The sequence below is a fragment of the Synchiropus splendidus genome, chromosome 9 (genome assembly GCF_027744825.2).
Source record: "Synchiropus splendidus isolate RoL2022-P1 chromosome 9, RoL_Sspl_1.0, whole genome shotgun sequence".
Taxonomy (NCBI): Eukaryota; Metazoa; Chordata; class Actinopteri; order Syngnathiformes; family Callionymidae; genus Synchiropus; species Synchiropus splendidus.
In genome coordinates, this window is record NC_071342.1 from 19,169,071 (window position 1) to 19,182,673 (window position 13,603).

Consider the following 13,603-nt stretch of genomic DNA (forward strand, 5'->3'; position numbering starts at 1 on the left):
GTGAATGTAGAGTGTCTGCTGCAGGTGCGCTGTTCCTCTATGTGTGTGGCCGCTGCATGTGGGAGGGGTTGCCGAGTGAGTGACGTCTCTCCAGAAGTGAAGAGGTGCCCGGTGCGTGTCCAGCTCTGAATGTGCGCTTCTGTGCAGTTTGGCTGTGACAAAGTCATAAACCAAGTCACGCTCTGTCCCAGACTCACCTCATCCCTGTCCCAGCTCCAGCCCACAACAGGACATCAAACCCTGGAGTGAGCTCCAGCCTCGGAGGTGTGGAGAGCGAGCAGCTCCCCTGTGACACTCTACCACTGTCCAGTGCAGAGACAGAAAAGGTTTTACACCCTAATATGAAGAAAAAACAGTCAGTATATGTAGCTAACGGGACAAGTCTGCATACAGTGGCTGCATTGTACACAATAACAGAGCTCGTCGTGGGTCAGCTTTTTTTTGCATTCAGAATTTTTGTTCGAAATTCGAAGCCAAAAAAATCTCAAAATTTTAGTTCGAACTCCCACTTGTTCGAAGTCAGTGTACTTATAGTAATTTTATGGCCAAATGATACTATTTACAGAGGTGGCGGAGAGTTGGGGGGTGCAAAACATTGACTTCTTCCTGGGGGGGGCTCAACAGAAAATAATTGAGAAGTGCTGCAGTAAAGTAGCGCGCTCACTGATGATGTCCAGGTCTTGGATCCCTTTTCATCCATCAGCGTGATGGTGAAATTCATGATCTTTCGTTGGCAACTTGTGAAACTACCATTCACACATTATTACTGGTTGCACGCTCTGAAGATGATTGCAGTCTTCAGCAACTGAATGGCTAAGCTTGGATTGGTTGGAAAGAGATGTAGAGAGGTGAAGAAGAGAATGCAGGCGTGGGGGAACATTTAAAGACGACATCAGATTTGCATAAAGGGTGAAAGGGAAGGGGACAGTCATGCTCCCTGCCAGGATGCACAGTATGCTTCAGGAAGCAGTGGTGGAAGATATAAAAGGTTGATATTTTGAGTGACTTGCGAGGACAAGGTCGGAAATGAGTAGCTCAAGTGGTGAGACATAAAGATATGAGAGATGAAAGAGGACAACACCCACTGAGTATCGTGGACGAAGTCAGAACATGAAGAGGATTGGTGTGACTGGAGGATGATAAAGATAGGTGAAGGTGATGGATAACTTGCTGTGGCACCCACGGATGGGAAGCACTGGGGCGCAAAGAGCAGAGATGGGATCTGATTCTGACATACAGCGTCGTACAATATCGCATTTTCATCAGAATCAGAAGTGAGAAAAACTGTTAATGCCACTGGGAATTTTGTTTCTCTCATTCCTCTTTGATGGCACCGGGAATCGCAAACATGCACAAAGTACGTCACAGTTCTTCTTTACTCTCAACATCCTCCATGTTCTTCAGCTAATCTCTTTGCTTTATCATTGAGGAAGGAGACAGAAAGAGAGGGGGAGGACAAAGGCCTTTCGGCAAAGTAAAGCTGCCAGACACAGAGCTCTGCTTTAAGCCTTCTCTCTGGCAGCTCAAATTGTTTCAGTAGCTTACGCATCCAATAAAGTTCTGTGTCGCACTATTTTCTTTATCGCTCGGTTAACAGCTGTTTTGTGTCAGTCCACATGTGGTTGGGATGATAACAACCACATGGGCTTAAAAACTGTGTTGCATTCTCTGTAGAAAACTAGTCATGAAGTGAGGTTGATTCCATCACACCTGATTTTTTATTTTGTATTTTTTTGATATCCAGGTGAGTTGCTGGTTCCTGTGACTTTTATCGTATCGGTCAGGAGATAATAGAAACAAGCTGTTCTAAGCATGGCAGCCTGCGCCAGTCGCTGTGAGCACCCCCACCTGCTTGCTAATGGTCTAGAGAAATAAAGCAGTCGTAAACGTTACGCTCGCCATTACGCTCAAGTGTCCACAGTAAAAACACACACCACTTCCAACAGCCCCTGCAGGTGATTCGGGTCGCAACAGGGGGAGAAGCTCCGACGCTAAAGGATGCAGAATTGAGCTGTTTTCGATCACTTGCTGCAGTCACTTCATCTCCCCGCCACCTTCTCTAGAAATGATTCATTTTTTTAATAGCGTAACGTTAATTAAATTCAGGGTAGTACGTGATCAAGTTTACCTCACAGCTATCACTCATCTGGACTCGGCATTAAACCTAAATGTCTGCGGCTCAGCAAGCTGTTGCTCGCACACGTCCATCGACTCTGAAGACGCAGTTTTTCAGCCACCTAAACTAAACACTTATATTTGAAATGTAATTACACTGACGCCTCTTTGCACAGCGAAATATTGTTGCATTTAAATTAATGCAGCAAAAAGGCTTCACATTTTTGAGCCCACATTTCATGTGTTTTTTAATGTTGAAAATGCCATAGGTTTCAGTAGAAAGATTGTGCGGAAAAGGAAAGATATTAAGAAATAAAAGCTCGATGAGGTGACGTATGAACGTGATGTCCAACAAGGGGACATGTTTATCTTTGTGTCCCTGTCTCCTGAGCACATGATAGCTCTTAGTGGATCCTGCTGCCATTTGGTGTGTGAATGGGTGACTTGGTGTAAAGCACTTTGCGGAGAAAGCTTGGAAAAAAATCCAGGTAAGTGAGAGCCATTTGCTACACACATATAAGAAAGAAGGCTATCGACTTTATGTACAATGGCGGGCTGTGATTTTAACACTATTATTGTGTTGTATAAGACATGATAGTGGTGGTAGAAATGGAGGTGATACGGGTCTAGGTAGGGTGAAAAAAGGTGCAGGGTGACAGCTAATTCTGAGGCCGATCACATCCTTTGTCTTGCTTGTGTTGGCACATAACTTTTACACACTCACACTGGTCACTTAAGTTGGGATCCCCTTACTTATTTCAAGGCCATTCAAAATTCAAAACTGAATTTGCGATCAGCCTTTGTTGTTTGTTTTGTTGTTGTTTTGTTTTGTTTTGTTTTGTTTACCAAAAGCACTTTCCGAGTTGGTGACCCACTGACCATGGCAATAAATCTGATTCTGATGTAGCATCACATCCAGCAGGTGTAAACTCACCTAAATTGTGGCTGTTTTTGCCTACACACCAAGCTTTCCTTTAAATCCATAAAGCTTTGTCTTGGTCACCGGTCAGAATCACTTTGTCCTCAGTTCAAGGGGTTCGCCTGTCCCTGAGCTCATTGTCAAACAGCGTCAAATTGAAAACTTCTAATGATCCATTTGTACTTGTCCAAAGTGTGTATTTTGCCCCAAAGCAAAAAGTACACAGAGACGACCTGCACACTCTCACCGATGAGTGTTACAAACACCCGCCCGGTCGTCTCCCCGTCTGCTGCTGTGATCCTGAAGAAATGAAAAACTCTTGACCCGATGTTGAGATCAAATGAGTCGTCTTCTTAAATTGAGCACCTGACCTGAGATCAGAGCGAGAGCGCTAATGGCACGCTTCCGTCCTGCCCCGGTGATTGTCATCGTCACCGCGGTCGCATGCATGTTTTCATTCAGCACTTCTTCACGGATTGTGTTCCAGTGCAGGGATGAAAGAGATGGGGTTTGTCTGCAGTTGAACTGGGGGTCATCTCTATTTCGACAGGCGCCTTTGACGGACAATAATTGGTTTCCTTTTCCCGGCGTCTTCGGAAAAGCAATTTTAGAGCCCAATCAATTCAAATTCCACCTCAATTCCAGGAGAAAGTGTAACCTCTTGTGCTTTCTCCTTTAATACTGTACATGATAATCTTGTCCTGAAATAAGACCCGCCATGCTGACTCCCTGTCACCTGCGGAGGCAGGTTTGGATTTCTGCTTTCACCCCAAAGTAATTGGAAAAAAAAAGTGTTTCTACTGTAAATATTTTGACGTTTCTTAACCGAGGAATTTATGCATTCAAACTCTTCATGGCATTCAAGAAATCAAATCTGATGACGTTCCTTTGTATGGACTCTGCCTTGTTCCTCTCCGTCTTTACTTGCCTGCTCTTCTCAGAGTTGTGTCGCCACTAGCAGTTTCAGTTTGAGGCAATGAAGGTGCACAAACATATAGAGCTTGAAGCTTGTTCAGTGAGTGAAAGAAGTTCTCTCCACCTTAGTTGACTTCAGATAGAAAAGGTCCTCGTAACAGCAAGCCATTCTTCCCCAAAAAACATCATTATTTTAAAGCCCATTTTAGCTCAAATTGTTACGCTGAGCCATGATCACGATTGTCAACTCTTGTTTACATTTTATTCATCCATTCTGCTTCATAGCCCAATAGAGGGCGCTTTGTCTTCTTGATAATCTTGGGTTTTTCATTACTTATTTAAAGAATGAGCCATATTTTATTTTATTTTATTTTATTCTATTTTATTTTATTTTATTGTAAATAACTTCCCTAGTTGGTGGGATCCCCACTGACCATGGCAATAAATTTGATTCTTTCTATCAACAGGTACTGTCAGCAGCTTTTCTACATGACTGTTAAAGTGGCTCACATGTGCCTCTAATGTTATCTGAAAAAGCATGTAAATGTCCAGGATTGTTGACATGCATTTGCATCAGACACCACACACACACGTGCACACAAGCCCTCCGATGTGTTTGCCTGCGAGCCACACCACTCTGATGGGAAGAAACACATCATTTAGCCAAACTGGTCAACTGAGAACTAATTTCTCCTTTGTAGTTAGAGCCTGAAGACCCTGGGGTTTGCCGACTTTATATTGCCAGTCAGCCGTGCGCTGAGTTTTTGTGCAGAAACTCCTGAAGAACTTGGTTTGAGGTTCAACCTGAATAGCAGACTTTAATACCCTTTAGCTTTTGAGACTTTCCTCCATCTGTAGGAAGTTTCACACCAATGCACCTATGGTGTTAATGTTTTGACAATGTTTTATGTAGATTTTAAAATTATAATATTCTAAATGACTAAAAGTTATTGACACCAACCCGAATATACATTGAAGGAAGGAGGTTTTAATTCTTTGAGTCTGGGCTAAACTACTGTGGTTTAGCTGAACTTGTGGGTTTTCATGTGGCACTGTTTAGAGTAGATGTTGTTGAATATATATATATATATATATATATATATATATATATATATATATAGAGAGAGAGAGAGAGTGAGAGAGAGAGACAGAGAGAGAGAGAGAGAGAGAAAAATGTGGTCCCCCGCAACTCCACCCCATTGTGGCTCATTGCGCATCTATATAGTGTCATTTAAAAAAAAAACAGTTCTGCTGCCCTCAGTCCTGCAATACTTTTAGATTTTGGAATCCCCTCATTGTGTACCTGATTTTTTTTCTCTCCTACTGTGAAATAGATTATGGTTTGAGAGATTTCCAACATAAAATCAGTTGACACCACGCATTCAAAGACTTGTAATTCACTTGACTCCAGTTTAATATTCTTTAGCGGAGTTCCAAAGATGGCAATCCATGGACAAGGCTGTAGTGGCGTCTCAAAGATAGTTGATAATGTGGGACAGGTGAAAAACATGTGAGTCAGATTGCTATTTTCATGAAGGAATCGGTCACATTTGTTAAATCCAAGAAGGCCTCCCTTTGCTGAAGTGGACCCTATTTTATGAGCTGGAAATGAATAAGAAACTGAGCAGATTCTTTCATTCCAAATACCAAAATTGATTTAAACCTGTTTCCATTGCCATTTCTACCCTTGGATTTTGTCACTCCAAAAGGATCACAGAGTGTTTTTGAGTGACGGTTGCTGACTCATGTTTGAAATTATTCAGTGCTGTGAATACATTTATGCATGTTCTTTTCCTCTGTGATTTTTGGGGAATTGCTTACGACAAGTGGGCGACAGGGTTCAACATTTATTATTCGCACAAAGCTCAGTAAAGTTATTGTTGACAGTAAGTTCCAGCCGCCATGTTTTTCCATTTCTATCTTTTCAATCGCGTGCTCCAAAAAAAAAAAGAGCTTGAGCCACTGTGGCTACATCAGTGGTGAATAAATGGATTCAGACCTGCGGTATTAAGTTACAGCAAATCCTCACACAAACCAATAATCTCTACCTTTCATATGCCTCGGCTGTCTAAAGTTAAAAGTCTTTGGTGAGCAGTTGGCAAAGTGACTGGTCCGCGCTGTCATGATGATTGTTTGCTGGGAGAAAGGGAGCGTATTGATGAATGATGGGAGGGGGGTTGAAAAGATGGTTATCGCCTTCTCTTTCCTTTTATTTTCTCCTCTCCCCTACTCGGTCTGTCGCTATGCCGAGAGGGTCTCGTCCGCGGATCCACGAGGAGCTCCCTGATGGAGCCCGGCTCCTGTCACCGCCTCGATAGCTGTCACGCTAACACCCCCACTGCTATCATTGGAGCACTTATGGGCCTGTCACTCACCTGGGAGAGAAGGAGCAGAGGAAGGATGGAGGCATGGGAGGGAAAGTGTGTGCTGAGAGAGATATTAGAGTAGAGGGGAGACTGCGGAGGTGAGGATGCAGAAAGTAAAGACTGAAGAGCGGAGAGATAAAGAAGGAGGGGAGGAGAGTAAATACAGAAGAACGGGGGGGAGGGAAGCTGCTGAGAGGCAATAAATGATGAGGTCATCAAAGCACAACAGAAGGAACCTCAAAGGTTAATATAAGAACCTGACTGGAGTTCCAAACGGCACAGGTGCTTTTAGTGTCCGACTCGACACGACAACAAAGTGAGAGCCATTTGGACATCGATTTAGAAACCAGGGTGATGTGACGGAGGCTCTTAGCGAAATCATGTGCTCGCCGCTTTGGGTTTTTGGCGCTTGGAAAGAGGTCAAAAAACAGTCCACATTCCATGAGCAGGAACGTACACGCCAACAGCTGTGGAGCTGTTCTTCTACAAGCACCCACCTCCACCTTATAGACGCGGAGCTCGACATGCTTAAAGTTTGCTTACTCACGGTGAATCACGGTGACTGACGCCGTGGTCAGCAGAGCGGACAAGTTCAGCCCTTCAACCGACTGCAGAGCCAATGATGTGAAACTCTATTACATGCCTGCTCCAGCCACGATCCATCAGCGCTGACACCATCCTCGCCGTGCTCCCGCCTGGCGCCCGTGCGCGCACATGCATGTGCTTTCCAAGACTGATGGCATTAATGTAGCGTTTCATAAAGTACAGGAAAATATTGCCCTTCATTTCCTGTGCATGTGACACTTCTGTAAAATGGATGACGGGTTTAGTCTCCTGTCTTTTAAGGTTGTATGTTTAAAGAGGAAGAAAAAACCTCCCCATTGACTTAAAACCAATTAACACCTGTCAAACATGAAGTGTAGCTTGCAAACATTTGAAGTCATGTAGTCAACAGCAACATCTGGGGTGAGGAGTGGTGAACCAGTCTCAGGTGTCATTTTTACACGCTCCCATAGACACTTAGAGTAAAGGGTTTGAGGGAACTTTATTGCTTATAATCGACTCTTCACATCCCCATCGACACTTATGGTAACAGTCCAATTAGAGCGGTGTCTCGTGGGGACACGCCTGCTATCAAATCACATGTCGACAAAGACAAGGCCCGGCAGAGTTGTGCATCACCTTCAGATCCACAGAATCATTTCAGGTTGGTTCTTGTGACATAACTCTCCACCTTAAAAGTGTTGATGGTTGCAAGATAACCAATGCGATTCTTGAGTCATGGAAGTTTATGAAAGCAGGAAATTCACTCCTTGGTGTGGAAGCTCACAGCTGGCTATTCCGTGATATCAACGTTATTTCTCGATATTCTCACACTATTTCCTGGGACCTATAGCTCTATGCCATGATATCAATGTTATTTCATGATATTCTCAGTTGCGTTGCTCACAGAATGAATTAGAATACGACGGAATAATGGGTTGCATTTTCTATGAAACTACTTTCAGTCCTTGTTGTCCTCCTCGCCTCATCTGACTTACATATACAGGTATGTACTGTCATGATTGGCTCAGGGGAACAGATCCAAGTGCTAAATTGCAGCTGGCTCACAGAAGACTCGAACACAGACAAGGTTACGTTTCACCAAATTTCATGAACAAACAAGAAGATAACAGGACACATACAGGAAACAAGGAACTATAGAAGACGCAAGTCCAAAAAACTCACGACACAAAGCACAAATGCTGCTATAAAAGGACCAAAAATAAGCGAAGAAAAATCGAGGAAGCGGCAGTAAAAGCATGCACAATCTAAAGTTTACAAAGAATGCTGAAGAACTAGATCTCGAGGGGAACTTTACCGGAGGACGTGGAGCAACCATCTGGAAGCAGAGACTGGAACCAGGGTGTAGAAATCAGCAAGCTTCATCTGCGGATGAGTTCCAGCTGCGCTGCTATGAAGTTAGAGGGAACAAAGGAAACGGAAACCACAGACAGGAGAACAGGAAATGACAAAATAAAAGCACACAAAAACCGAAACACGACATGTATATCTTCAATCTGACTTACAGATGCTTATAGTGTGGCAGTGGTGTATAAATAAACCTTCATTTCCGCCTGAGATGCATCACACAAAAACATCCAGAGTGTCCGTCTTTACCCTGGCAGGGTTCTGCACCTCAGCCTCATGGTTTCACTGGCTCTTTGCCGACTATCCATCAGTGCCTGAGCGCATCCAAAATCACAAAATAACGTGCTAAGTACCTCAAACATTAACGTGGTGCTCATCCAAAAAGCCGCCCTGAGCTTCTTGGCAGCTTTGTCTAATCTCTATTCAAGTTGACTGAATGTGTTTGTGTCTGCGTGAGGTTGTTTTCGATCTCTGCTCTTCACCACTCTATGGACACTCACATGGTCACACCAACCTGCCTTCAGAACCGTTTCAAAGCCACGTGCGTGACTTCAAATTAAGCAATTTCAAAGTAGAGTCACAGGTTTTCAGTGGTATATTATGCACGTCTTTTAATTGCTTTCTCCCGCCAACACCGTCCTCCACTATTTTCACTGTTCTCACAATGTGAGTGAAAGACTGACGAGTGTTTCCCAATGTCAACATCAAAGCAACGTAATGCTCAAGAGCATCCGGCCTCAAAACATGTTTATTTTTTTTAAGCACTTTAATCCTGATAATACAAGGACAATTTAACAGTGAAATGAAAACCTTCTGTGAACAAACTCCAGGATACTGAGCTGAACAGATGGATAACAGACGGCAAGTGACAATGAAGCCTTAAAAAGAATTATTGCTGTTGTTACAATGTACAATGAATGTTGTATCTACGAAAGAAAAGAAAGAAATGTCTCACTGAATAAAGCTTTTTTCCCCTGTTCTTTATCAGGCTACAGATGGAGATGCAGGCACATTTGGCGTTGTGCGTTACTTCTTCAGTGACGAACCAGACCAGTAAGTCAAAGCTACAAACGTATTTCGGTGTGAATGAGCCCAACTATAACACGCCGTTTATCCAGATTTACATTGGATGCTGTGACCGGCTGGGTGATTCTGAGAGCCAGTCTGGACTATGAACTGATGCGGCGCTTCACGCTGACCGTGCTGGCGAGGGACGGAGGCGGGGAGGAGACCACCGGCCGGATCCGTGTCAATGTGTTGGACATCAACGATAATGCGCCGCTATTCCAGAAGGAGGCGTACGTGGGTTCGCTGAGAGAGAATGAGCAGGCGGTGCAGCCGGTGGCGCGGATCAGGGTGAGCCAGCGTTTTTCCCAGTTGTGTGCCGTGGGAAAATGATCCAGTTTCACCTCATTTGTCCAGAGATAGATGTGGGCGAGATGATAACATTAAATCATGACAATTAGAACGTGTTGAGGAGCAACCAAGGTGAAGAGATCACATGGATTCGCTGACTTTCTTTCTCTCCACGCTACTGTAGAAGCCACTCACATGCGCAACTTCCAGCTGTTTTTAAACCTGACGCGCCTCTAACTTGGCCACACACTTTCACCACAGAACCATGGAGGGAGGGAGGGATCCTTGTCGCAGCCGCCACCATGCCAAAGACTGTCTGCACCACAGAGCTAACGGCTAACCTGACATCTCACTTCAAAACTTTATCGATACTCATTGACTGTCAAAGTCGGTTTTGTTGTTTAAAAGTTGGTGAAAATTAAATGCACAACAAAATAAATGCGTTCCAAAATGTAAAGTGATGAATAAGTTCAGGCAAAGAATGCTAAGGATTTGTTTGGAAACTCAAAACCACAATAAAATAATGCAACCGAAAGAAACAAATTTAAAGTAAAAAAAATCATAATATATTTTGCCATACTGCCACATTGACACGTTTGAAACATGCATTTTCTGCAATTTGTTCCTGCAAATAGCCTGGCAAAATACAACCAAGTGTCAGTAGCTACAGTTTTTCCAACTGAATAGGGATTTTCTATAGGACTTTAAGCACAAGTGCACTTTGGCTGAGGTTCCTTTGGTGGTGTAACACAGGATTGAAAAGGTTGAAAAACACTGGTGTGAGCCACATTTGACTCTCTAGATTTGTGTGAGTAAATATAGGCGATCGGCCTAAACCTGATACCAAAAATGCCATGTATTTCCAGTGTTTACAGCAGCTAGCTATAAAGAGAAGTCCAGAGTCTGTAATCCAGACTATCAGCGCCACAAAGCCCCGACACGGTCCCCTCTGCACCACTGTAATCAAGTGAGTTTGCTCAGGTAGTGTTTGCTACAGTTTGCTGGCCATCAGTCACTGCCACAATAAAGGCACAGGTTCTCAGGTGCGCTGGTAACTAATGGCTCAGCAGTTTACTGTGATTGCACCCTTGAGAGAAACGCCATTACGTCCCTCGTGGCAGCGGCCACGGCGGTGCGTGCACCCTGCCACGGCGCGCTCGGCGGCTGCGAGCTGAGCTTAATGCTCGGCTCACTGTGTTTGATTAGTGTCAGCGAAGCTAGAAATGCCGCCGATATGAATAAGCTGCCCTGAAGACGGAGGGAAGTCATTCGCGCAATGCCTCGTGTCAGCAAGTTGCAGTGGAACCCACAACTCTAGTATGGGACATAAAAGAGTTTGACGCTGTGAAGTTTTGAAGAGTCGTGTGGTCAGGTGTCGAATCCCAAACTTGTGATCGTAATGGCGAAAGCTTTTCTGAGGACGTTGTGTGGGAGGAGGGATATTACTTGGTAGACATCTTGGCGTTTTGTCATGGAACAGGGAGTGTTTTGACAACCTGTCCAGCAGCGACTGATGCCTTTGAGGCCTGGGAAACTCTCTTCACAGCCAGATGAATCACGTTTAAGCTACGGCCAAGTCCAGAATAACGAGTGGGTGTCTTCATTGTTGCTGTGGATTAATGCTACATGGTTTCATCTCTGCTGTTTGGCTTGTCTTTGCTCTGTTGGTGTTCCTCTGAAATTGATGGCTGTCCTCACTAATGGCCAAAATCAAGTCTAATCTCGCCCATAACACGCTGTCAAGGAGTGACAGCTCTGCACCTGCACCCATATGCACTGCTTCACACACCCACCACAAACATGCACAGGAGTCCAGGCAGCACCTGTCCGGCTACGAGTCCATCTCGTCTCACTCTTTCTCAAGTTCTCTCTGTGGACTTTTGACTGTCACTGAAGCATATGTTTAAGCAACTCTCCCCCCCTCCCCTCCTCTCCCACCGCTGTCTACCACCCACAGGCAACAGATGAGGATTCGCCTCCCAATAACTTCCTGACATACACCATCAGTTCAGCCTCTGCCTTCCCCAACTACTTCAGCATCATCATGGTGGAGGGCTACGCTGGTATGTCGCCTGTTAAGCTAACAAACGCAACGTTCATCTGGTTTATCGAACCGGTTTCCTCCGTCAGTGATCAGCGTCATCCGACCTCTGGATTATGAGCGAGTCCCCAACGGAGTCATTCATTTGACAGTGATGGCCAAAGATGGGGGAAACCCGCCGCTGAACAACACAGTGTCTGTGACTGTGGAGGTCATTGTAAGTACAACACCCAGTACATTTGAACAATTACGGCTTCTTTTCATGATCATTTGCCTGCGTGCATTTGGATTTTATGGCTGTAGAATTGTTTAAAACTGTGTCAGTGCTTCACTCCCCCTTTTCAAGGCCTGTTATATTGTCAATATCTGGTAGTTCCTGACATTACTGTTTTTACTGTGTAGTAGCAGTTTTAACAGAGAAAAAAAGACAAAAAACACAACTAGGTTTTTGACTTTGAAACTTGAGAAAATGGCATGAACAAGAAACTAAGTTTATAAAACCAAATTACGAAATGCTCTACCTCTACTCCTTTGCTCCCAATTTTTTTTTTAATTTTATAAGTTATAATGTCCACACATTTTCAGTGAGTGTGAGCAGTGCGCAGCAGCCTGGTGGTCTTCTCTCTCTCACAGTCACAGCATGGTTTTGAGTGATATAATGCGTTTGTTTTCCAACTCATTTTCCATATTAATAAACTTTCAAAAACATGCTCGCTGTAAACTCATCGTTGCACCTGTGTGAGTTAAGCCATTTTTATTTATATTTAAGTCCAGGGGCTCCCACAATGACAGTTATATGCGCTCAAAGCCCCAGTCCTTTTCGATAGACAAAGCTGGTGAATGTGAAGCAGTTCTAGCTTCGGGAGGAAGCTGATTGGCTGAACAGTTCTTTCCCATCGTGTACTGAATGGCTGAAAATTGGAAATTATTTTTACTATTAAAAAAACTACTGGAATCTATTGTTGAACAAGGCACTCGAAGGACACAAACAAGACAATACAGCATGATCCTGACTTAAGTTCGTCTCTACTCCTTCCAACCCTTATCACCATATCTTCAACTTTTGCAAAACAAATGTGTGTGGATACAGGATACAGGATACAGCACAGTGTACCACCACTACAGTGTACCTGGAAATGATCAGCTGCCGTTGGTCAAAGAAATCATACACACACACAGTTAATACACACTCAATTGGCCTGTTTGCCACTATCTGTAATTGTAAACAAATATGGACAAAAGTATTTCAAACGCTTCATCATCATTAAAACATGAAGCAGGTGTTTATTTTGATGGCTTAATAACTGACTCCCAACAATGGTGAGGGGAGGCGTTCCAGTCAATCGTCCAAAGGAAAAAGGAAATGTTTTTAAAAGAAATGCCTGGACATTAAACTGGAGAGCACTTGTCTTTCATATGAATGCAGATTTTATGTGACAAAATTGTGTCAGTTAATATTTAGAGAAGCAGTTACTCAGACCTGCATGAGGTAGAACAGAGCTCCACTATTTCTATCCCAAAAGGGTCTTTGTTGGAGGAGGAGGGTGTTGGAGGATTCCTTCCCTGCCTGCTCACTGCTGCTGCCCCGGCGAGTGAACAGTGAATGATGTGAAAGCGTATTTATTCATCAGCTCTGACTCTGACGTGCTTCCACTTCATTGACCTTTCACTGCTTTGTGCAAATGCGGACGTAGCGTCGACGCTTCTCCTCTCCAGTCAGACCTGATGGTGGTCAGTTGCTGAGTTATTGTGATAAAAGCCTATCATTTTGCTTCCCAGGGAGGAAAGAATGGCTATGTAGAACGCAGTTTCTTTTTCCATTGAACCTGAATTCTAATCTTCATTTATTTAATCTGCTATATCCCGCTCAGTAAACCTGATGTCTTAAGACCTTGCTTCACTCGGGGTGTTAGGTTCTCGAATGCCACTGAATTATGATCCACAACCGCTTGTTTTTTTTTTTTTTTAGGATCAAGTCTG

At 43.9% G+C, this 13,603-nt stretch overlaps 1 protein-coding gene across 1 annotated transcript in view; it reads left to right on the forward strand.

Moving 5' to 3' along the window:
* The window catches only part of cdh23 (cadherin-related 23), a 181,402-nt gene that overhangs the window by 113,649 nt on the left and 54,150 nt on the right, over positions 1-13,603 (forward strand). Inside the window, exons 14-17 of the mRNA XM_053874275.1 lie at positions 9,215-9,279; positions 9,345-9,582; positions 11,540-11,645; positions 11,713-11,840. Of these exons, the coding sequence (XP_053730250.1) occupies positions 9,215-9,279; positions 9,345-9,582; positions 11,540-11,645; positions 11,713-11,840 (537 nt within the window). The remainder of the gene's footprint in view (positions 1-9,214; positions 9,280-9,344; positions 9,583-11,539; positions 11,646-11,712; positions 11,841-13,603) is intronic.